This window comes from Crinia signifera, chromosome 1, assembly GCF_055691185.1.
Source record: "Crinia signifera chromosome 1, ASM5569118v1, whole genome shotgun sequence".
NCBI classification, from domain to species: Eukaryota; Metazoa; Chordata; class Amphibia; order Anura; family Myobatrachidae; genus Crinia; species Crinia signifera.
Genome location: NC_139217.1, coordinates 410346842 through 410372621, shown reverse-complemented (window position 1 = coordinate 410372621; position 25780 = coordinate 410346842). Strand labels below are relative to the sequence as shown.

General features: G+C 43.4%; 1 protein-coding gene across 5 annotated transcripts in view; it reads right to left on the bottom strand.

The window, feature by feature from the left end:
• The window catches only part of MCTP1 (multiple C2 and transmembrane domain containing 1), a 798197-nt gene that overhangs the window by 397984 nt on the left and 374433 nt on the right, over positions 1–25780 (bottom strand). For all 5 annotated transcript variants that reach the window (XM_083151771.1, XM_083151772.1, XM_083151773.1 and 2 more), the window contains one exon: positions 24087–24273. In XM_083151771.1, coding sequence (XP_083007897.1) covers positions 24087–24273 — 187 coding nt within the window. The remainder of the gene's footprint in view (positions 1–24086; positions 24274–25780) is intronic.

Sequence of the window (25780 nt, the reverse complement as noted above, 5' to 3'; positions counted from 1 at the left end):
GTGTCCTGTGCTATTGTGGCTGCTGCTCCCCAGCTAAGGCAGCCAGCACATATATTACATACAACTTTACATGTACAGTATGTTTAGACTGGCTTCAACCTGCAGTCTTTGGTCAGTGCTGCTTCCTGATGGCAATAGATGCCACTGACAGATACCCTGGCAATCAGTGGCGACTCCAGAGGTTGGTCCAAAGCTCAAATAGGGGAGCCACACCAACTGCTACCAAATGTCATCCCAAACTGACTCACTGGCAGTTGGTGTAGCTCCCTATTTGTGCTCTGGGCTGTGCTGGTATCTATACTACTGTATATACACCTCAGAAGTAAGAAATTGGAATGATTTTTATCTCTGGGATACTTACTACATATTGCACAGGTTACACTGCTTACACTGCTTTTTTTTTGGCTCCTTCTGTTTACAACAACTAACCACAAGCTAACAAGCCCCAGCTAACATGGTGGACACTGTAATTGCACAGGATGCTGCAGTTGCTAGGGCCCACAGAGATCAACTATAGTAGGAGTGCACATACTGTACATCAAACATGCATGTTGCATGCCATGCACATGCCTATGTATGATGTCATCCTGCATAGGAAGCGGTGAAATCTGCAACTGCTATTAAGTCGTGTGTGAAAATAAGATAATTGGCTGTAGAAGTCCCTCACCACAGATATTGCAGAATCTATTTTGAATTAGCAGACCGCACATGCACAGAATGGTGCTGGGGTCCCCAAGGAGCATTAGGGACCTGGGGTCAGATTTTCTAAGCTTCAAAAGTGATAAAATGGAGAGTGATAAACAGCCAGCCAATCAGCTCCTGTCTGACATTTTTCAAACACAGTCTGTGACATAGCAGGTAGGAGCTGATTGGTTGGCTGTTTATCACTCTCCAGTTTATCACTTTTGAAGCTTAGAGAATCTAGCCCCAAGGTTGGAGATGTATGAAGCATAAAAAAACAGTGGAGAAGTTGCCAATGGCAACCAATCCGCTTTTTAAATAACTTTCTAAAATGCACTCTATAAACCTAGCAGCTGATCTGTTGCCATGGGCAACTCTCCACTGGGTCACTTCTTACTTTTCACTGCTTCATACTGTACATCTTTCCCCAACATCACCTCTAATACAACACAGCACAGTGATGGGCGTCTTTCAAAGCCCCTGTCCCTGCTTATGATAATTAATTTATTGGTACACACTGTAATTTCTCATTGCTGCAAAAAGCCGCAACAGACAATTACAGTATAATTATTGGGTCTAGAACCTGATAATAAATATGCCCATTAGACATTATTTTTTGCTGGTACTAATAGTAATGAAACAGTTATTGATTCATTTATGTAACATGCAGAGAAATAGAAATTTAGGAATTATTAATAGGATTTAGCAAACAAAACGTTCTGCAGGGCTGCATTAACCCCTTCCCGACATTTGACGTACATTTACGTCATGGTCGGGATGTACTTCCCGACACATGGCATAAATGTACGTCATGAGTTCAAACTGTCACCGCGTCTATAGACGCGGTGACAGAGGGACGATGTCTGCTGTCCCTGACAGCAGACATCTTCCCTCATTGCCCAGGGGGGGCAGCGATGCCCCCCGCCATTGGCGATCGCTGTGATTGGCTGTTCAATGTGAACAGCCAATTACAGCGTTTTCTGTGTACCGGCGAATAACGTTCGCCGGTGACACAGGGATCGGTGGTGATTGGTGCTGTTAAGTACAGCACCAATCACCACCGGGTGTAAGGGTGACGCTGGTGGTCACCCCACCTCACCCCACCTGCCCCCAAAGGCTGTGATTGGTCCGTCGGACCGACGGACCAATCGCAGCCATTACACCTCAAATAAGGTAACGGAGACAGCCCTGCAGCCGCCATTCCGGTCAGGAACAGCGTGCAGAGCGGTCACCGTGCCCATCTGTGCCCTATACTTACCTGATCAGCGTTGGTGGCATCCGTGCCAGCTCCTGTGACTTCCTGGTGCTTGTGTTGCTGCTGCTGCTGCTGCTGCAGCAGCGTCATTGTGTCAGAAATTGTGTGATATAATTTTGTATCTGCTGCCCCCTGCTGCCCCCCTTTTGTGCTGATCAGTATAAACTAACTGATCAGCACCTTTTTTGGGGTGCAGGTTTTTTTTTTTTTTATATATACCCTGTCAGGTTGCACCCACAGTTGTGTGCCTGCTGCCCCTCACTGCTAATCAGTTGCATCACTGATCAGCAGTTTTTTTTTATTGGGGGGTGTTGTGGGGTTTTTTTTTTAATTTTTTTTACACCCACTGTGATTTTGTGGGTGTCCTGTGGCCGCAGAGCGCTGATCAGTGACATACATCACTGATCAGCATTTTTGGCACAGGGTTGATCTATATTTTTTTTTTGATCAAATTACTGTTGCCTTTGACTCATCAGCATTTTTTTTTATTTATTTTTTTTGGACGGTGCTGTGGAGTCTTTTTTTTAAAAATTTTTTACACCCACGGTGCTTTTGTGGGTGTCCTGTGCCCGCTGAGCGCTGATCAGTGACGTACATCACTGATCAGCATTTTTGATCTAATTATTTTTTTTGGGGTCAAATTCCTGTTGTCTTTGACTCATCAGAAGTTTTTTTTATCTTTTATTTTGGAGGGTGCTGTGGAGTCTTTTTTTAAAAAAATTTTTACACCCACGGTGCTTTTGTGGGTGTCCTGTGCCCGCTGAGCGCTGATCAGTGACGGACGTTACTGACCAACATCTGTGCTAAATTTTTGGCGCAGGAGCTTTTTTTTTTTCTTTTAACTTACACGTGTTAAAGCACTACATACACACTACATACCCCCCGTGTTGAAATAAAGTTTGTACCCCCCCCTACACTATACACGTGTTGAAACACTACACTTAAAAATAATAAAAATGTCCCAATCATCGCAAAGACTGTTTTCAGCGGAGGAGGCATATGCCCTTCTTGCCTCTGACACTGACACAGCCAGTGAAGTAAGCGATGAATTGGCATTTGTCTTAAGCTCCTCTTCCTCCTCTAGTGATGAGGGACCCCCTCAAAGACGCCCCCGTAGAGCAGCTGAGACCCCCCCCCCCAATGATTGATCTCGTATGGACCCCACCACCAGACAATTTTGAGCCCCAGGTTCCTGAGTTTTTGGCCAACCCAGGAATCCAATTTGATAGTACAGGCCTCAAAGAAATTGACTTTTTCAAAGTCTTTTTCTCTGATGATTTTATAAATTTAATGGTGGACCAAAGTAATTTATATGCCCAGCAGTTTATTGCCCAAAACCCCACGTCATCATTTGCTAGGTGGACCCCTGTAGATGCAGTAGAGATGATGACGTTTTGGGGTCTGGTGTTACATATGGGCATAGTTAAAAAGCCAGAAATTAGGCAATATTGGAGTACAGATGTTCTGTACAGCACCCCACTTCACCGTATGGCCATGACCCGGACTCCTTTTGAGACGATCCTTAAATTTTTGCATTACAACGATAATGCACAGTGCCCACCCAGTGATGATCCCACCTTTGACCGGCTATTCAAAGTCAGGCCGGTCATTGATCATTTCAGCGCCAAATTTGCTGAGATGTACATCCCCCAAAAATTCATTTGTGTAGACGAGTCACTTATACATTTTAAAGGAAGGGTTAAATTACGCCAGTACCTTCCCAATAAAAGGGCAAGGTATGGCATAAAAATGTATAAGCTGTGCGAAAGTACCTCAGGGTACACCCACAGGTTTAGGGTATATGAAGGGAAGGACACAAGAATTGAACCGCCAGAATGCCCCCCCTCCCTCGTAGGTGTTAGTGGAAAGATTGTCTGGGATTTAGTGCACCCCTTCCTGGATAAGGGTTATCACCTCTATGTGGATAACTTTTACACCAGCATCCCCCTGTTTAAGGCCCTTGGTTCAAGAGGTACAGCAGCTTGCGGTACTGTGCGCAAGAACCAAAGAGACCTCCCAAAAACGCACGTTGCTCAATTACTGAGAAAGGGTGAAAGCAGGGGAATATGCACCGAAAATATGTTGTTGGTCAAATATAAAGACAAGAGGGATGTCCTTATACTGACAACAATTCACGGAGACAGTACCACCTCCGTCCCTGTACGAGGTACCAGTACCCACACCTCAAAACCTATTTGTATCCTAGATTACAATAAGTACATGGGCGGAGTGGATCTTTCAGATCAGGTACTGAAGCCGTACAGTGCCCTGCGGAAAACAAAAATATGGTATAAGAAGCTGGCCGTGTATATCATCCAGATGGCACTGTATAACGCTTACGTACTATTCCGTTCTACCAGCCAGACGGGGACATTTATGCACTTTCAAGAGGAAGTCATAAAGGGCCTAATATTTGGGAACCAGCAGGCAGAGGGCCCCAGTACTTCTAGTACTGGCCCCAGTACTTCTAGTACTGGCCCCCGTATTGTATCAGGGCAGCATTTTCCTAACGAAATCCCCTCCACTGGAAAAAAGGGCAGGACACAAAAAAGGTGCAAAGTTTGCTATAAAAAGGGAATACGAAAGCAAACTATTTTCCACTGTGAAACTTGCCCCGACAAACCCGGCCTATGTATGAAGGAGTGCTTTAAAATATACCACACATCTATGGATTATTAGGTTCATCATTTCACTGTGCTTCGGGGGTCTTGCTAATGTGACATAGCACCCACCATTCATTCCACCAGAATGTGTGCTGCAAAATCCAAATATCACTCCTTCCCTTCTGAGTCCTGCCATGCACCCAAATGGTATTTTTTGGTCACATATGAGGCATTGCCGTACTCGGGAGAAATTGGGGCACAGATTTTGGGGTGATTTGTCTCCTTCATTCCTTGTGAAAATGAAAAATTTTGAGCCAGAACTGCATTTTTGTGTAAAAAATGTAATTTTTCATTTTCACAGCCCAGTTGTACCAAAATTGGTGAAACCCCTGGGGGTTTGAAATGTACACTATACCCCTAGATGAATTCCCTGAGGAGTGTAGTTTGCAAAATGGGGTCACTTGTGGGGGGGTTCCACTGTATTGGTGCTTCGGGGGTCTTGCTAATGCGACATAGCACCCACCATTCATTCCACCAGAATCTGTGCTGCAAAATCCAAATATCACTCCTTCCCTTCTGAGTCCTGCCATGCACCCAAATGGTATTTTTTGGTCACATATGAGGCATTGCCGTACTCGGGAGAAATTGGGGCACAGATTTTGGGGTGCTTTGTCTCCTTCATTCCTTGTGAAAATGAAAAATTTTGAGCCAGAACTGCATTTTTGTGTAAAAAATGTAATTTTTCATTTTCACAGCCCAGTTGTACCAAAATTGGTGAAACCCCTGGGGGTTTGAAATGTACACTATACCCCTAGATGAATTCCCTGAGGGGTGTAGTTTGCAAAATGGGGTCACTTGTGGGGGGGTTCCACTGTATTGGTGCTTCGGGGATTTTGCTAATGAGACATAGCACCCACCATTCATTCCACCAGAATCTGTGCTGCAAAATCCAAATATCACTCCTTCCCTTCTGAGTCCTGCCATGCACCCAAATGGTATTTTTTGGTCACATATGAGGCATTGCCGTACTCGGGAGAAATTGGGGCACAGATTTTGGGGTGCTTTGTCTCCTTCATTCCTTGTGAAAATGAAACATTTTGAGCCAGAACTGCATTTTTGTGTAAAAAATGTAATTTTTCATTTTCACAGCCCAGTTGTACCAAAATTGGTGAAACCCCTGGGGGTTTGAAATGTACACTATACCCCTAGATGAATTCCCTGAGGGGTGTAGTTTGCAAAATGGGGTCACTTGTGGGGGGGGTTCCTAACTTTTAGCATCTTATGGTGCCTAGAAACCTACATGGTGCCTAAAAAATAATCTCATAAAAAGGAGGCTCCAAAATCAAGTAGGTGCTCCTTCTATTATGAAGCCTGTGGTTTGGTCAACGTGCACACTAGGGCCACATATAGGATATTTATGAAAACAAAAGAATTGGGGGAATCAATTTTTAGTCACATTTCTCTAGTAAAATCTACTGTGTTCCTTAGAAAAATGTATTAAAATTGAAAATCTGCAAAAAAAATGAAATTTTGAAATTTCACCTACACTTTGTTTTAATTCCTGTGAAACACCTTAAGGGTTAACAAACTTCCAAAATGCTGTTTTGAATACTGTGAGGGGTGCAGTTTTTGAAATGGCATCATTTATGGGGGTGTCTCACATACAAGTCCCTCAAAGTCAAATCAGAACTGAACTGGTCCCTAAAAAAATCAGTGTTTGAAATTTTCTTGAAAATTTGAGAATTTGCTATTCATATTTTAAGCCTCCTAGTGTCCAAAAAAATTAAAAGGAGGTTGAAATAATGATGGAAACATAAAGTATACATATGGTCTATGTTAGTTATTAACTATTTTGAGTGGTATGATTATTTGTCTCACAAGCAGAAAATTTAACATTTTGCAAATTGCAATTTTTTTACGACATTTTGGTATTTTTCACAAAAAAACACAGACTGTATCGACCAAAATTTACCACTAACTTGAAGTACAATGTGTCACGAGAAAACAATCTCAAAATCACTGGGATAAGTAAAAGCAAAAAAAAGTTATCCCCACTTAAGTGATACATGTCAGATTTGAAAAAAAGTGCTCTGTCAGGAAGGCAAAAACAGGCTGCGGCGGTTGGGGGTTAAAGAGCAGTTTGTCATTGTGACTTTACTTGCTGAGGTTCTCCTAGGACTAAACTTTTAACTCTTTCATTATGTAGCTTCAAAAGAACATTTTTCTAGAGTGTTGATACAGGAGTAACTGTTCTACCTTTAGTTTAGAATCCAAACTATAATACCCATTTCACATCGCACAAAATTACCGGGTTCATGCCCATTTCTTGCCGGTTCGACCAGGTAATTCGTGCAATGTGATAGGGGTTACCGGCTACAGCTAACCGGTAGAAACATGGCAATACGGACCGGGTAAAAAGAAGGGGTCTTACCTTTTCATTGCCGTGTTGCTGTGCAGTGTGGTCGAGAGACCCCTTTCCCGTTCACACTATGGAGGAGACAGTGCTTGGAGCAGCGCCAGCTCTAAGCACTGCCCCCCCCCGCCCCTGATGACGCTCCGCCACACCTCCACATGACGCCAGCGAACCGGCAATATTGCCAGTTCGCTTATGCAATCTGAACAGACCGCACATGCAGGGTTGCACCAGGACTTAACCGTTACTAAGTCCCGGTGCGACCCTGTATTCACGGTCTGAAAGCAGTATGAGTAAACAATAATATATCCTCCATGAATTAGATAATTAATAGTACTAGGGTAAACTGCAATATACATTAAAAAACAGCATTCTCTTCCAATGCCTTATCCTGGTGTGTACAAGATATTAAACAGATGTAAAATAAGGAGCAACAAATATAACCATCTTTTATTGGAAAGATGTTAAAAAGTTAATGAAAAAGTATTACACGTATAGAATGCAATGTGTTTGGGACAGGGATTTATATTATGCGCTTATTACTGTACTCGGCACTGGTACGATTGCATAATAATAAATATGTATTAACTTCTGTTCAGAGTAAGCACATATAATAAACTCTCAGCTTTGTAATAAGAAAATATAAATGCTAGATTATCATAAATACCTGGCTCTACAGAGCAATTTGTTATCAGAATTGGTGATGTGTTATTTATGAATATTGTCATCAGGAAAGGAGAGAAAAAAAAATCTGGATGTTTTCCCAGGACTAGAAAATAATGCCGCTGCATAGGAATCTATGATTTGCTGCGAATTCTCTCTCCCTTCAAAAGATAGGGGGAAAAAATTGAAATGCTCCAGAGATGAGCCCTCTTTATTTTATTTTTTTTTAATGAAAGGCTGTATAATATATTTTCTGTATGGTTGCCGCAGCTGTCAAGGAGAGAGTCTCAGCTCAGCTCCATTATGGCAGGAGCAATACGCCGTCCTATGGCATTGAGTTCCACAGAGGGGCCAGTGTTGATTGACAGCTTGTCACTATGACGTCTTATTTCATCTCTGTTATGGAGAAAATTAATGTCACACCACCAGCCTTATGACTCACTGTCATCTTGGAAGCGCTCACCTTTTATCAATGCTCTAAATAACATTTCAAGCCCATCGTCTCACAGTGGACAATCCGGTCAAGGGACATTGAATCGGATGACTGTGAAATGTCATAATAGAAATCGAATGCTAACAACTTCTTTTCTAAACTAGCTCCTACGGTTTTTAAACTGTGACAAGGGGAACCAAGGGTTCAAAGCACCCGTTCTGAAAAGGTCACACAATCTCTCTTGGTCTGCTAACCATTAGTAGACCTTTTTGCTTCTTCAAGAGAAAAAAAAAAAAGAAAAGAAAAGCATTTGTAATCTTTTTAGGCAGTTTTACATTATCGGTTCAAGCTATAATATGCGTTTAATTTGCAGAGCTCCAACTTCCAGCCCCGGCCAGGCCAAATAGCTCTAATACAGTAATTTTGGTCAAGATGTAGGATCACCTTATTAGCTGTCTTATTCGAGAACATCTTGTAGCTTTACAGAATCGGGACAATGAAAGTCACACATAAATAATTTATGTTTTTGTAGTGCCATGGTAATTTATAGAGGTTTTCATAAATGACACAGGGACGGATGAAGAAAGAAGCTGAGGAAACAGACAATCGATAGAAATGATGGCAATTGTGTAATTATTTTAAGAAGCTTTGCAATCTTTTTCTGCTCTTTAGCACGGTATCTCTGGGTCATCGGCCAGGGAAGAAAATATGACAATTATAACCGAGGTAGGCTAGCAGTGAAAACACTTGCAACAAAGGCATCCCGACTGACCTACACAAGTGTCTATTAGCCAAACATTAAACCTATTTCATAGAAGCGATTTTCCGCTTCTAACTTATATAAAATATTATGACTACATACCTGTATAAAAAAAATGAAAACATTTAACTGATATTTAAAGGACTTAAGTTTTTATATTTGAATGGCTTTCACAATATCCTCGCTAGAAAATACTGTTGTTTAATCACTAGTGAGTATATCGATGTAAACCATTTGTTTGTATTAAAGTTGTTTATATCATCAAAGAGAAATTCACTACCCAAAAAAAACGTAACTACTTAAAGTAGCTTCTGCATTTCTGTCTAGTGTCTTAGTACACACAGTTGGTCTAAATGGGTTAGTAAAATATATAAGGGCTTAGTTTACTGTATGTGTTTGTACCGGGTACTTCAGTTGCCTCCCACAATCCACAAATATACTGGTAGGTTAATTGGCTCCCTACAAAAACTAACCGTAGAATGAATGTGTGTGTTTGTGCATGGATTGGCATCATATGGTCGCAGGGGCAAACGCAGGATTTTCAGAAGGGGGTTTCCAAAGAGGGGTGGAGCAAAGCACGGAGATGGACACTTAGGTGACCCAGTATATGCCGGGTCAGTTAAAGTATTATAGATAGACCAAATGTATATAAATAATAATAAATTGGAAAAAAAATCTGTGTGAGCAGCGCTCAATTTAAAGTCCAATATTGGTCCAGCAATATGACCCTTTAAATAAGGGTATTTAAAAGTCACCAAAAGTCCACAATAAAGACTGCAGCTCCCTTCTGACACAGCATCCAGGGTCAGGATGAATAGAATATCTAGAAAACACAGAGAACAAAGGGGCGCTCTATGGTGCATGAAACCGACATTTAATAAGGAGAACAGGTACTTGTTTCCTATCTGGGCGCCCATCGCGGGCATCGCGGGTACATCGCATGTCATTATAATGACATGCGATGCGACCGACGCGATGCCCGCGATTTTCCCATAGAGAACAATGTTAAATGCCTCAATTTACCCGCGATGACCGCGATTTACCATAGGAAACAATGTTAAATGGATCAATTTCCCCAAATTATCATAGGGAACAATGGAAAATGTGGCAAAAACACCCCTGAACATAAAAATGTCCCCCCAAAAGTAGTTGACGCCACCCCGCCATCAACGTGAACCCGAAGCGTGGCGAGCGCAGCGAGCCCGCGAGGGGCGGCGGTACGCGTCCTCCGACCTTTTCATGCCCTACTATCCACTAGGGCGTGGAGTGAGAATAGAATAGTGTGGCGAGCGCAGCGAGCCACCGAGCCCGAAGCGTGGCGAGCGCAGCGAGCCCCGCGAGGGGACGCGGATACCTTCACAGTTATACGCGTCCCCTCGCGGGCTTCCCAGGTGTCAAGCCCGCAAAGGGACGTGTTTACCTGTGAAGGTATCCGCGTCCCCTCGCGGGGCTCGCTGTGCTCGCCACGCTTCGGGCTCGGTGGCTCGCTGCGCTCGCCACACTATTCTATTCTCACTCCACACCCTAGTGGATAGTAGGGCATGAAAAGGTCGGAGGACGCGTACCGCCGCCCCGCGCGGGCTCGCTGCGCTCGCCACGCTTCGGGTTCACGTTGATGGCGGGGTGGCGTCAACTACTTTTGGGGGGACATTTTTATGTTCAGGGGTGTTTTTGCCACATTTCCCATTGTTCCCTATGATAATTTGGGGAAATTGATCCATTTAACATTGTTTCCTATGGTAAATCGCGGTCATCGCGGGTAAATTGAGGCATTTAACATTGTTCTCTATGGGAAAATCGCGGGCATCGCGTCTGGCCCATCGCACCCGATTTTTTATCGGCCGCGATGCCCGCGATGGCCACAATCGTGGGCACCCAGATAGGAAACAAGTACCGGAGAACACACTCCAAAACAGATAAAAGCAATTGCTCGTACCAGAAAAACAACTGCAGTGGGCTGGTTACCAAATGATGTTAATATAAATACCCGGGGCACACCGCTGCCGATGAGATATCCACAACCACCGATGGAAGGAAGGCTACATACACTGGATTGCGCTGTCGGGAATCCAAACCACTCGTCGGGGGAATCACACGCCGGGCGGGACACCGGGTCAGACAAGGTATGGGTATCACAGGCCACGCCCTAACGCGTTTCGTCAGAGACTTCGTGCCCTCTGACGAAGTCTCTGACGAAACGCGTTAGTGGGGACTAGGGGATCAGATTTCAGGAGGCAGAGCAATCTGCCAACGAGTACAGGTCGAGTATCCCGTATCCGAATATCCGTTATCCAAATTATTCCGAAATACGGACTTTCCAGAAAGTGAAATTTTTTATTTTTTTTTGCTAAAAACTCACTGGGGACATTTGTAACAGCATCACTGGGGACATGATATGTAACTGGCACTATATATGTGCAAGACAATGATTGCTTGGCATTCAAATTCAGTGCTGAGATAGTACACAAATTTTGTTTCACGTTTTGAAACCTTGTTTTTTGAACAATTAAAATATATTTGTGTGTATTTTATGTGGTAATAAAATATATTTGTGTGTATATTATGTGTTTATACAGCATAAATGCAAGATACTTCAAAATACATCATTGAAATATTAAAATATTCCGAAATACGGAATAATCCGTTATCCAAAATTCTCCTGGTCCCGAGCATTTTGGATACAGGATACTCAACCTGTATATAAAACTACATACCAGGTGTGTGGAGCTGGAGCAGTAACCAGCTGCTGGAAGGATGATATCTCTGGTTATGGGAACAGTAGAGACAAGCTGCTAGTGTCCATCAAAGGGGGAGAGTCCCAGCTTTTGGAATATATCCTCAGAAAAACTCTAAATCAGACAGAAACTGAAATATCTGACTGGGGAGAGCAATTAACAGGCTTGGATGGGGACCACTGCTTTGAAGTCAGATATCTCCGGTTCCCCAGGGCCGATTTTTTAAATTCTTGTACCCATGGAAAGAGGGGACCCTCAGCTTTCCATGGAGGGGTTTCTGGGTACTCAGAAACCCCCCCCTGCATGCGCTACTGGGTCGACCACTGAAGGTTGACAGGCCTTAGGTCAACAACCTTAAAAGGTCAACATGGCTTTAGGTCGACAGAGTCATTAGGTCAACACAAGCATTAGGTTGACAGTCAAAAGGTCAACAATGATTTTTCATGTTTTTTGTCCAGAATGTCGACATGGACACCGCATGGATGCAATGCGTACACTCGCCATGCTTCGTGCATGGTGCCTCGCTACCCTATGAGGATGGTAGGGCATATCGACTCAAATAAAATGTGAACAACCCATGTCGACCTTTGACTGTCGACATTCCCCATGTTGACCAAATGATGTGTTGACCTAATGACCCTGTCTACCTAAAGCCATGTCAACCTTTTGAGGATGTCGACCTAAGGCCTGTGGACCTAATGAATGCCGATCTTTCTGTGGTCGACCTAGTGACTATATAGAAGTGGTAGGGAATATACTGTCGATTGTAAGCTCCACTTGGCAGGGACTGATGTGAATGGCCAAATATTTTCTGCAAAGCACTGTGTGCGCTCTATAAATAACTGGTAATAAATAAATGTGGCTACGTAATATAAATCATCTGGTATAATGTGCATGCATCCATAGTGACTCAGAGACCCCAATTGTACAAGCAAACATTATAGCTGTAAATACCAGTAATGTCATCCACATTATATCAAAGACAATGATTTCCTCTAAAGTGCACATTTATCACAAAAGGTTTTTTTTTGGGTATTGGCATCTTAGCTCCATAAACTATCATTTGTTATTGCAGCATAATATGATGATGATGATAATAAATTAGTTTTATTGCTTATTTATCAAAAATTCTCTTGCCAGGGCAGTGGCTCAGATAAGAGCCTGTTCTGGTGAAGAGTGGGAAGTAAACTGCCAGCTTATGCTAACTTTTGTTAACATGGTTTACTGTAGATGTGTCCTTTACTCTGCCAAACGGCCCCTCTCGGTGCGCCAGGAGCCGGATGACTTGGTTTTCTCACTCAAAATGTGTCCTCTTCGCATTAATAAAACTACTGGGAGCTACAAAATGATACTGCTAGGTTACACTGATGATGATCAATTTGATGCGTGACATTTGTGTATCTGTGTAAAGAGGGCTCCAATCCTGCGGCTGCTGCATTTTCCCACTCTGAGTTCCGCTGTGCTTTCTCTGTGACTTTTTATATTTGTAAAACCAATTCATTTACAGTGAAAGTTGCAGCCCAGCATTGCCAGTAAGGTGAGCAACTTTTTGCTGCATTTGCAATTTGACTGAGGTGCAAATTTGAAAGCAAAATAGCGCCAGACGTCTCACACAATATAGTGTATAGATGCTAGGTGTACAAGGACGCTTCTGTAACTTCTTATATATATATATATACTCCTTCTATGCCGGCACTCCAAGACAGCTTGATCCGGTGCACTCTCCGATAATACAATACAGTTCCACAAGAGAAAAGGCACACGGACACCAGTCAGCAATTTTAAAATGATGTATTGGGCATAGCACTATCGATAGTGCTATGCCCAATACATCATTTTGAAATTGCTGACTGGTGTCCGTGTGCCTTTTCTCTTGTGGAACTGTATATATATATATATATATATATATTTTTTTTTTTATTCTATAGTAACTATTGGCGAACATAAGGAGAAATATATGGAAACCGAGGTGGTTATTCTAATTCAGGGTTGCCGACTTTCAAATTCTCCTCTCCGGGAGAAGCCCGGTGAGGAGACTTTCATTACCCGTTCGGGGGCGGGGCCTGACTGTGACGTCATTATGCCCCGCCCCCATTACGGAAAATAGTCTAAATCACTGATCTCCATGGAGGGGGCGGGGCTAAAATGACACGAGTGTGTCATTTTAGCTCTGCCCCTCCTCTGAGACCCGCGGATTGCGGCATTTAAATGCCCCTGATTCCGGGAGGGTTGCCCACCCTTCCGGGGGGCCGGGAGGGGGACCCGATTTTCGGGAGACTCCCGGTAATTCCGGGAGGGTCGGCAACCCTGTTCTAATTCAATGAGTCCCCCAAGCATTTGCACAGGGGACCAATTGTTCACGTGCATGCGCATGTGCATAGGTTTTTATGCGTATGTGCAGCCGCTGTGGGCGAGCACCTACAGCGGCGGAGGGCGGCATCTGGGGGACTCGCAAGGCTATGAAATTCGCAGCCTTGCGAGTCAACAGAACAACAGAATATGGACCAGAATGTGAGTTTGTGTAAGCCCTGTATATATTTGTATCATCTTAGCTCAGTTATTTGTTAGAAAAACTATATTCCTGTTTATACAATATGTAAATATATTTAAAGTAGCAAGTAAATCTCCATACACACTAGGCGACCCGCTGAAGACAATACTGGCGTCAGGGGGCCAAGTGAAGGGTGCGGTCATTGGCAAGTGCATACACACATGCCGGCTCCAAGGTGAGCAACAGTGGGGGAGGGAGAAAGCGGCGGCCATGCTGTGACATCCTCGGGACCTCCTGAACATGCCAAAATCGACCTGCAAGTTCAGTGTACACACTAGACAATATTTTAAAAGATATCGCTCAGAAGACTTTTCTTTCTTTTTAAATTATCCTCTATGCAGTGGTTCCCAACCTTTTTTCTCTCCCGTACCCCTTGATTAGGCTTTACATTGATGAGTACCCCCTCCTCTCAAATTTATAATATAGACAGTACTTATGAGTGGAAGTGAGTGGTATGCGTATCCTTATGCATGTCCTTATATTAAGGAGTAGCGGACAGGAATCGTGCCCTTCCGTGTCTGGCCGCTGGCTGTGTACTGTCTCCAGGGTTCCCACTAACACCTGTAGGATTAATGCCGCTGTTTCTTCCACCCGTGTCAGTGCAGGGCAGATGATCGCTGGTGTCTGAGGGCAGCGTGGGTAGCTCCCATTGGATTGCTGGTCAGGCAAAAGCACAATGAGACGCTGATGACGCTGAAGACAGAACCATAAGTGACACAACATGGTTCTTCTCCATAGCAATGGGTGTTTTTGTTTTTTCATCTTCCGCCATTACCAATATTATTTTCGAGTACCCCCAACTGGTCTGCAGAGTACCCCCAGGGGTACTAGTACCCCAGGTTGAGAACCACTGCTCTATTGTGTATATCGCTTAAATCAGTGGTTGCCAAACTGTATGCCTAGACACCATGGAATGCATTGAGGCTCTTGCAGGAGTGCCTTGGGTTGGTGGTCCAGGACAAAATCAAATTGTTTATGTTTCAAGTGACAGGTAAATTGGGCGCTAGTGGCTGGCAATCATAAAACATGTTGACAATCAGTAGAACAATGATCTAGCACCACATAACTGATCCAAAGGCTGGCAGGTACGCACAATTACTTAGTTTAGTTTTTTTTTTTTCAAATTTATTAATACAAAATTGAAATCTTAAAATAGCCATACACTACTGCCGAGATTTGTGGCAGGGGGGAGGCTATTTCATAGTTACGCCACTGCCTATATCCTGTGTGCCGAGATAGAGTGTTGACATTAATAAGGAAGCATTTTAGGTCACCACATTTTAAAGTATAGAAGTTGGTAATTTGGACAAATATATGGCATGCCAGAGATTAAGCAGACACCATAAGAAATAATATAATATAATGACACACTCAGAATGTATAGTGAGGAACTCAAACACTATTGCCAAAGATCTTATTTCAACAATGCCCATTGTCATGTGTGTTTTCCTGTTATATGTCCTCCGTAAGTACGTAGTCTTTGTACTGAGCTACTGTTGGTAATACCCTTCCTTCCTTAGTTACTGCATGCGTTATTTTCCTCCCACTGGAGTTTTAAAAAGTTCTCCAAAGTTTGTTGGGAGATTTGCTGCACTTCTTTATAAGGCAGATAAGTCATGTGTTATAATAGGAAAGAAGAAAGGGTGTTGAGAGAAGACTACCATATACTGTAGTGCCCAGTGTCCTATACAGTAAAGAATATTCTATTGGCCTACTACAAGCAGAGGAGGATAGCAGCCATCCGATTTTTCCTGTTAGAGGCTGGGAGTGTGAAGCAGTGTTCCCTCTAAGCTGTGCGCACGTGCGCGCGCACACAACTCGCCGAGCGTGCGCACAGACATTACAACAGAGCGCACAAAGCAGCAGTGGTCCCTTTTTGCAGTTGTGGACTCAATTTCACCCATTAACTACATTGTGTGCTGTGTTTTGAATGTTTAAATGTTTAATATAATTTTGAAGTAAAGTCAACACAAATGCTGAACGTCATTTTCCAGTTATATATAAGTGACGCACAAAAATTTTAATTTCCTCCCAAGGTTGCACAGCCAAAATCTTTTGCCGCACACAGCCTTCGGAAAATTAGAGGGAACATTGGTGTGAAGGATAGTTAATGCCTGGCCTGTGTCATGTGAAGATGATGGATATATGGACATCCTATTGTTGTGGAGGATATCTTTGGAGGTACAATAATGAAAATAATCATGAACTGAGAAACCTGGACATAGAGTAATGTCAGTTTTACTGCATGCCTAGACCTGTCAGGTGCAACGTATCAGCCAGTCCTGACTAATATGACATTTTCTGCATACCACTATGCCTTGTATTCTACTCTCTTGTTCAAAATAAAACTTTATCGCTATACTGTAAGCCACCGCTGAGCAAAAAACAATTGTAGATTCCAAATAAAAAAAGCCAAACTAAAATAATTTCTAAAACATTTTTTTTTTGCTAGCTATCTGATGTAAAACTCCAAATGACTAAAGAGAGCATAACTAACCTGCAAACTGGTGTAAGATGAAAAACATAATTTGTCATAATAACCAGCAAACTATATTATGGTATTTATAATGACTCTCCAACACATTTGAACCTCTTATTAGTAAGTGCTATTAATCAGATGCAATATTATCTGAGCAATGGGTTTGAGTTTTATTTACAATACCTTTATTCTATTGTCTATGCAAGCGTAAGCATCCTTAGTATATACTGTAGCACTGCATATCTTTAAAGTTAATTCAAAATATATACATTACAGGAAACTTTTCACAAACTTCTCTTATATTTTAATACCCAAGTAACAACACCACACACATAAAAGCAGGTACACTTAAGGTGGCCATACACCAGAACGATATCTGGCCAGTCTGCACGATTTTGACATGTCGTGCGATCTGTTGTGTGCACATTGTGAGTTACAGTATATCGGTACAATGCGCGTTCCAGTAGGTTGAGAGGTCGATCCTCAGATCAGACATGCTGCATGTACTGTATGTACTGATTTTAAAGCACTAGTCGATCGCTCTTGCGACAGGCATCCGATCATTGTTATCTGTGTATCTTTCCCACAATCCATTACTTTCCTGTAAACCGCGAAAGGAGTTTTTATCTGAGGTAAGTGATTGTGATATTTTCAAGTGCTCAGTAAACAAGAACCAAGAGAGAATGCTGAGAGGAGAGAAAATCTCTAACAGCCAACAACTTGAAATTAATGCATTGACCTAGAAATGGAAGTGTTACTGTACGTTTGAAACTCAGTGCATCCTTTACGTGACGCAGGTTATTGACACTCTGCTCTTGTTTCTTACTCACGATAACCCGTGGAGCAAGCTCTCGGCGGCAAGTACCTTGTGTTATCATGCAATATCCCACTCCGTCTGCCTGTGCCATTTCAATATAAGAGGAGGCGAAGGGCATTAAAACCTTCTAGGCATGATTTCTCTCATAATGTTACTGCTTCAACTATCTAAATACACTACCTTCAGTCTCCATTAGTTTTCTGAATAAAAGGTTTTGTTTAGCAGTGCTTAGTCACCTCTATTAAAGTGTGTTTATGATAACGTTATTGGTGTATGAGTTGTACAAGCATTAGCAGACAGCTGATTCAGTGGAGATAGCCTGAATAAATTTACCGAGGCGCACATCCAGCTAATCTGTTTGAAGAATATTGTACGGCATTAGTAGCAGCACTTCATGTTAACTGCACTGACTGATAAGGCACATCTTTATTAAATTCAGTTATTGAAAGGATTCCAGTCAGGGAATAGGAATATTTTATAATCTACAAGAAAAATTAAGCGTCTCTTTGTTGGCCAGAGTTTGGTTTTAATGGCTGAGTGTCTAGAGAAGCCTTCTAAACACCTGCAGTATTGTACAATAAAAGCTTTGTGATATTAAGTGGAAATAGCTTTTTCTCTCCCATTGCAAGCGTACTTTTATGTGATAATCTCTATAGCCAAACACTGGTATTAGAGCTCCACTCGCTGTCCTTCCGGCAGAACTGCTGATAGCCCACCGCTGCACTGGCTGCATGCTGGATACCAGGTCCCCAAACCTTAATTATTAACAACTGGACGTCAATGTAGACTTCAGCTGCTTTTCAAATATCTATTTCCAGGTGTATATAGAGTTATTGGTGAGCTGCAACTTACATGTATATTCAGTAACGTCAATATATATATATATATATATATATATATATATATATATATATATATATATATAGATAGATAGATAGATATATATATATATAGATATATAGATATATAGATATATATTATGTTTTTTTTTTTTATTTTAATGCTCTGCTATATATTATATTTCACACCCTTTGACTAAGGTTCTGATTAAGACCCGTTCGCTGGGATGCGAATTCGCAGCCTGATCGATTATCGGATGACACTGCATGGGCCAGCCGAACGAAGGCGGCGAGCGAAAGGCTAGCCTTCGCTTGCTGCTCACAGAGTGATTGACACCCTGCGGGGGTTTGGAGAAGTGCTACCAACATTTTCTGGACGGCCACATACGAAGGTGGATCAATAAGTACCTGTGTTTGAAGACAGGTAACGTTGAGGAGGAATGTTGGCATTACTATCGTGTACTAGCATCTTTCAAACAACCCCATACCAAATTTCAGATTGATTAATAGGTTAGTTATTGAATTGCGCTATGAATTGTTGCCTCTTCTCCCCACGGCCTTCGCGGTCCTGGCTTACTCTTTTTCTGCAACGGGGGGGACTCATTCAATGTTCAATGATTTCCCCCCTGTGTGCACGGCTGCATATGCGTTTGCAGCTGTGCACAGGGGCAGGGAAATGCAGGGTGCGTGCATTCCGGGGGGTTGGCATCTACCTGCTCACTGGGCCCCGAACCCTTGCAGCTCAGCAAGCAGGTCACATAGGGGGTACACACACAGTGAGATATGCTCTATTTTTCTATTCGATTTTGCTTATAGAAGCAAAATCTTATAGAAGCAAAATCGAATAGAAATCAAATGCACATTGAATGCTTTTATTAGCATTCGAACACAATGTGCGCTCCTGTGTAGTGGAAATTGAATAGAAAAAAGGTCTTGGCAGGTGGAAATCTACTAGTAGATAGTGCAAATCTAACGTGTTCAATGCTGCATTCCATTCAATCCAGATTTGATTCCAATTTTCTGCCTGAAGGATCAGAAACACTGTGAGATCGAATTGAAATTGAAAAGCAAATCGAATAGTGCAAATGGAATGGTAAATGGAATGGAAAATAGTGAAAAATTTAAAAGCAGTAGAAATAACTTCAGAACGGGGCGAATAGGCCAAATCTAATCGAAATCGAAGCGAAAACAGAATTGAACTGTGTGTTTGCACTATAAAGTTGCCTAAACCGGTTTGGGGCTGAGCCAACAGATGCCGAGTCAGTGACATCACAGAGTCAGGGATTGAGGCTTAGAACATGGATCCCAATTATGTCATTTAGCCTGTGTATGGACTGATGTATCTAGAACTATGTATGTTTTTTTGTGATATTTTCAACAATATTTAATCTCCTTATGTGAGTTTTAATTGTGTAAAGAAAAAATCTATTGATTTTAACATACTTCACCAAAGTGTTTGCAGAGAAATGCGGCACCCCAAGACTTGCTTCCAGTGAAACAATGTTGATTTATGTAAGTCAGCATATCAGGGGGAGCTACCCCATCATCATGATCTACAGTATATGTGTACTGTACATTTTAAAGGCTGTGAGATTTAATATGATGAGAGATTCAGAAAGTGAGAGATTTGGTGAGAAATCTCCAGGGTTTTTTAAAGCGGCAATCATTTACACTTAAAAAACCTGGAGATTTCTTACCAAATCTCTCACTTTCTGAATCTCTCATCCTATTAAATCCCACCCATAATGCTTAGGAGCTGAATGGTTGGTACTTACCTCTCACAATTTTATCTCTTGCAAAGCTTTGATAAATACCCCCCTTAATAGTTTATGTAACCGACTCTAGGTTTACTAAAAGTCACCATGGGTGACAAAGATCTTGGTTTATTATCTTCTATCTATCTTTACGCCAAATCTTGTATGCACTCTTCATGACTCCATTATATAGCACCATTTCATTATTTTATATTACATGTACAGACTGTATCCTCAGGACCCCACACAGTGCATGTTTGGCAGGTCTCCACACAGAATCACAGGTGAAATAATTAACTCCACCTGAGGATCTTAGAAAATGTGTCAGTGAGTAATGAATGCACCTGTGCACCTGCCGGGTGACCTGGAAAATGTGAACTGTGTGGGGTCCTGAGGACTGAGATTGAGAACCACTGGAATGATATGTATATATTAAAATACATACATACTCCATCCACGTGGGGGGGGGGGGGGGGGGGGATGGGAGTATGTAAGGGGATTAAATACTGTAATGGCTTAGGGGTAAAATATTGCATCTATCTAGTATGGAAGCGTAAGTACTGTACAAATAGCTCCATGTTTATTTGCTGAACAAAGTGATTGCAAAATGCCTGTATTCTATACAAAACACCTACGTACTGTATGACTGCTTTTACACACAGCGATTTCATTCACTGTGCTTCATCCTTTATTGCTTCAAATATCAATGAAAACTACTTTAGCGGTTGATTTTCACAAGACATAAATGAAGGTTTTAATCATGGCAATACAATAAATGGTACTTATGTATTATCTGGGCTCCCATGTTAAATGCACCCCATTTTTTCATACCCCTACTATCCAAATACGCATGGAGTTGATTTTATAGAGTGTGGCGAGCGCAGCGAGCCACCGTGCCCGAAGCGTGGCGAGCGCAGCGAGCCCCGCGAGGGGACGCGGTCTCATAAGAAAAACGGGAGCCCAGATATTACATAAGTACCCAATATATATATATATACATACACACACACACACACACACACACATATACACACACACACACATACACATATATATATATATATATATACACACACACACACACACATACATATATATATATATATATATATATATATATATATATATAATTGTGGGTACAGAAGGAGGACACTCGCCAGACTGGAGTTAAAAATGATTCCTTTTATTTCATTTCATTTTATTTACGCTGCCATCACATATGGTCAACGTTTCGACCCGAATTAGGGCCTTTTTCAAGACGTGTAAGACAGCCATATCAGATAATACATCAAGTAGTAAAAGACACCATGGAGTGTCCAGAACGCTGCACCACGAGCTGTTAACACACGACGCTGGCATGCGTTAACAGCTCGTGGTGCAGCGTTCTGGACACTCCATGGTGTCTTTTACTACTTGATGTATTATCTGATATGGCTGTCTTACACGTCTTGAAAAAGGCCCTAATTCGGGTCGAAACGTTGACCATATGTGATGGCAGCGTAAATAAAATGAAATGAAATAAAAGGAATCATTTTTAACTCCAGTCTGGCGAGTGTCCTCCTTCTGTACCCACAATTATATCAAATACTTCCTCCATGGAAGCTTATTTTTGAGTGTGCACCCCAGCATTTATGAACTTTAATAGTGAGTGTTGTCCCATTTCCATATATGGTACTTCTTTACTTTCACGGCGCCACTAGATTAGGACAGATAGGATATCGCGGTCATCGCGGGCATTGAATGCACTAAAAAATCGGGTGCGACGCGATGCCCGCGATTTCCCTTAGGGACCAATGTTAAATTTCTCAATTGACACGATTTTTCTGTTCAATGCCTCAATTGACACGATTTTTCCATAGGAATCAATGTTAAATGGCCCACAGAGGCCAAATAGACACCCTGAAGTGTGAAATGGCCCCCACAATTGTTAACGCCACCCCACGATCAACGTGAACCCGAAGCGTGGCGAGCACAGCGAGCCCGCGAGGGGCGGCGGTACGCGTCCTACGACCTTTTCATACCCCCACTATCCACGTCGGCGTGGAGTTGAGAATAGAATAGTGTGGCGAGCGCAGCGAGCCACCGAGCCCGAAGCGTGGCGAGCGCAGCGAGCCCCGCGAGGGGACGAGGATACCTGTGAAGCCCGCAAAGGGACGCGTTTACCTGTGAAGGTATCCGCGTCCCCTCGCGGGGCGCGCTGCGCTCGCTACGCTTCGGGCTCGGTGGCTCGCTGCGCTCGCCACACTATTCTATTCTCAACTCCACGCCGACGTGGATAGTGGGGGTATGAAAAGGTCGGAGGACGCGTGCCGCCGCCCCACGCGGGCTCGCTGCGCTCGCCACGCTTCGGGTTCACGTTGATCGTGGGGTGGCGTTAACAATTGTGGGGGCCATTTCACACTTCAGGGTGGCTATTTGGCCTCTGTGGGGCATTTAACATTGTTTCCTATGGAAAAATCGTGTCAAGTGAGGCATTGAACAGTAAAATCGGGTCAATTGAGAAATTTAACATTGGTCCCTATGGGAAATCGCGGGCATCGCGTCGCACACGATTTTTAGTGCATTCAATGGCCGCGATGCCCGCGATTTCTAGTGGCGCCTTGAAAGTAAAGAAGTACCATATATATATATATATATATATATATATATACACACATCTGGAAGAAGAACAAAGGGGGCGCCTGATAGTGTATTACCATTTTAATGTTAAAAAAGGGTTTAAGAACAATATTTCATAAAAAGGTATAGGTGGAACACCTGTACCGCAAATTTCATCATGTGTGGACTGAGTACCACATGGTTTTACAATATCCCACTGGAAAACTGCTCACAAGTACCGACTGTTGTTACACTCACGGGACCTTTCGGCAACGGGCACCGTCGGATGCAGGACCGTCGGATGCAGGCGGCAGGTTCCCCGCGGCTCTCGGAGGTCAGTCAGCTGGGACAGCTTGATGCGTCACTGTAGCCACGCCCCTACGCGTTTCATCAATAGACTTCGTCAGTGGGGTGGCCACAGTGACGCTGAGTCCCAGTATTAGTGGCTGCTCGGCCAATCAGCACACTTAGATTTGCATATACATATTACACAGACAACTAGCGTCGCATATATATACATATACATATATACACACACATGTCCTCATACATCTTTGCTGCAGTCATGCCAAACAGACCCTGGCATACAATTTTGTGTGAGGATCTTCTAACATCAGGCACCTTTTTTGCCAAAATTGCAGGACACGACACAGACTTTGACATGTGTATATCTGTGTGAAACTGAGTCTCTGAATCTGAACACAAAGGGCCTGATTCAGACCTGTTCTCTAGGCTGAGTATGTTCGCAGCCTAGCGAACAGATAAACGTTGCCCATAAAACACTGATGGTTACCCTGCTCCAGCCCCCTGGCCGCGCCCTTCCCTCCCCCTCACAGTGTGAACGCTTCGAAGAGTATGATACTCACTGAAGGCGTTTGTACAGGGGGTCTGCACATGCGCAGATTCCCACCATCGGACGGGGGACCACATTCAGGCCCAAAGTGCTACAATTGGAGCAGCTGCAGCTTTTACCCAATACAAGTTACATTCTGCTCATATACAGACTCAGTCACACACAATATACAAGTGTCATGCATAAAATGAATCAGCACAATTTCGTTGTGCGTCCTGGTTGCATTCAAAGTAAAGGCCCCCTTACAATTGTCCAACAAGTTGGACCTGATTGACTCGAGATTTATCCTATGTCCAGGAGGATCAATCTCTTGGTTATACCCAATGGCACGGGATTGTGCATTGGGACCTACACATCAGATTTTGTCAGATAAATTGACCCAATCCACCTGAAATGGGTCAAATCTGACAAAATCTCACAGGGGCCCTTAAGACCCATTTATGGCAAAAAAGAAACTCAGTGTTAGCAGAGATGCACAGGACCTGGCGGGTCACCCACGCCACACAACTTGCGCTGCATGGTGTATTGTGAGGACACTTCTGTTAGTCATTACATTTATTATAGATCTGCACATAAGGGACATTGTTAATGCTCTTTATCCAAGTCCAATCTGTACTTTTAGGCCATTTTAGCTATAATTGCTATTACGTACGTATTTCCGCAGAATATCCTCCCGCTCTTTTTGATCCTCCAAGCAGCTGACAGAGAGGTCGGAGATACTGATGGCAGCTGAAGCTGTCAGCGTCACTAAGAGAACCAGACAACCTTCCCCTTCTTCCAAATTCAGCTTCACTTTGTGAGTTTGCTCTTTGCTTAATGCCGACAGGTCAATCTGGCACCTAAAAACAAATGTTTGGAATTAGCAAGTGGCTCTCACAAAAGGAAAATACATGATTTTATATAGTAACATGGCAAAAGTGGAACAGTTCATATGGGAGCACGCTCAGGTAGTGGTACTGGCTCTGTGTAATCTCTCTCTTCTGACGCTGTCACAGATAAAGATGCAGTGTTTGCTGAATTCAGGTACAAAAGTACAATCTTTTCCAGCCCATGGCAGGCAGCATGCTGATTGCTGTCAGCAGTGTTTTGTTGGGTATCACACCAACAGCTATGCATTGATGAGTTAAATTTAAGGAAGCCCATATCACGAGTGACATCTGGCCCACCAGCCACTAAGAAGCGGCCTTTGGCTGGTGGGTGGGACTAACCCCCCAGCATGTGGGAGGAGCCTGGGCAGGGGTCACTCTGGAGGAGGCGACCCCTTTATTGGGGGGGTCCCACTCCTCCAGGGTCCCTGCTCAGGCTGACCAGCCACGGGGATGAATGCTTTGGCCAGGGGAACTTGAAAAAAAAAGTCTCCGCTGGCTGTGGCATTACCCTGTTGGCTGTTTGGGCTGGTTGACAAAATACGGCGGACCCCTACTCATTTTGTCCCCCGTATTTTGGGAACCAGGATTGGCACTTGGCTAGCTATAAGCAGCTACTGAGTATGCCTGTGTTCTATTCTAGAAAGAGGCCTTCCACTAGTGCGATATGGCCACTTTTTTTGCGATTCTGACTCATTGATGCGACAGATCGCATAAATAGTCATTTACCTGCGATTGCAATATGTGGCGCGTTCACATGCCCTTCGCATTGCAGTCGCAGATCCTACGGGCTGCCATGAATATTTGCTGCAGCTTGTAGCCCCTGCTAGGAGTGCATAGGATACATTGGGGTGTATTCAATGCTTTGTGCAAGCTGTGACAGCAACTGACCCCCCTGCACACGCTGTTTCACCCCATGCTAGGTTTTTGAAGTGAGGGGGAAACGGCGGGTGCGGCCACTAATGCAGCGCGCTCCCTGCATTAGCCGCGAGCCTCGCTGTTTGGGGGAATCCTCACTGTCCTGTGTCAGCGAGGATTTCCTGGCCACATTGAATAGGGTGAGCGGCCGGCACAGGAGTTAAACAGCGAGGATCGCTTGTTTTATGTGATCACCGCCATATAACCTCCTCGCAGCCGCATTGAATATACCCCATTGTATGCAAAAGAACCGCATACAATTTATCTTATGATCCTGCCTCCCGGCAGCTGCTGGGTGAGATCGCGAGGTATCGCATGCCAGGTACCGCATGTGATGATACCTCGCCCTAGTGGATGGAGGCCTTTACTTTTTTACATGTAAAATACTGAACTAATTTTATCAGCAACAGAGTCAGTGGCCCGTATTCAATGCAGCCGGTGAGGGGGATAAACAGTGGGGATCGCAGAAAACCAGCCATCGTCGCTGTTTAACCCCCTCGCCGGCCGCCACTCACCCTATCCTCACCGGGGAAATCCTCGCTGTCACAGGTGAGCGAGGATT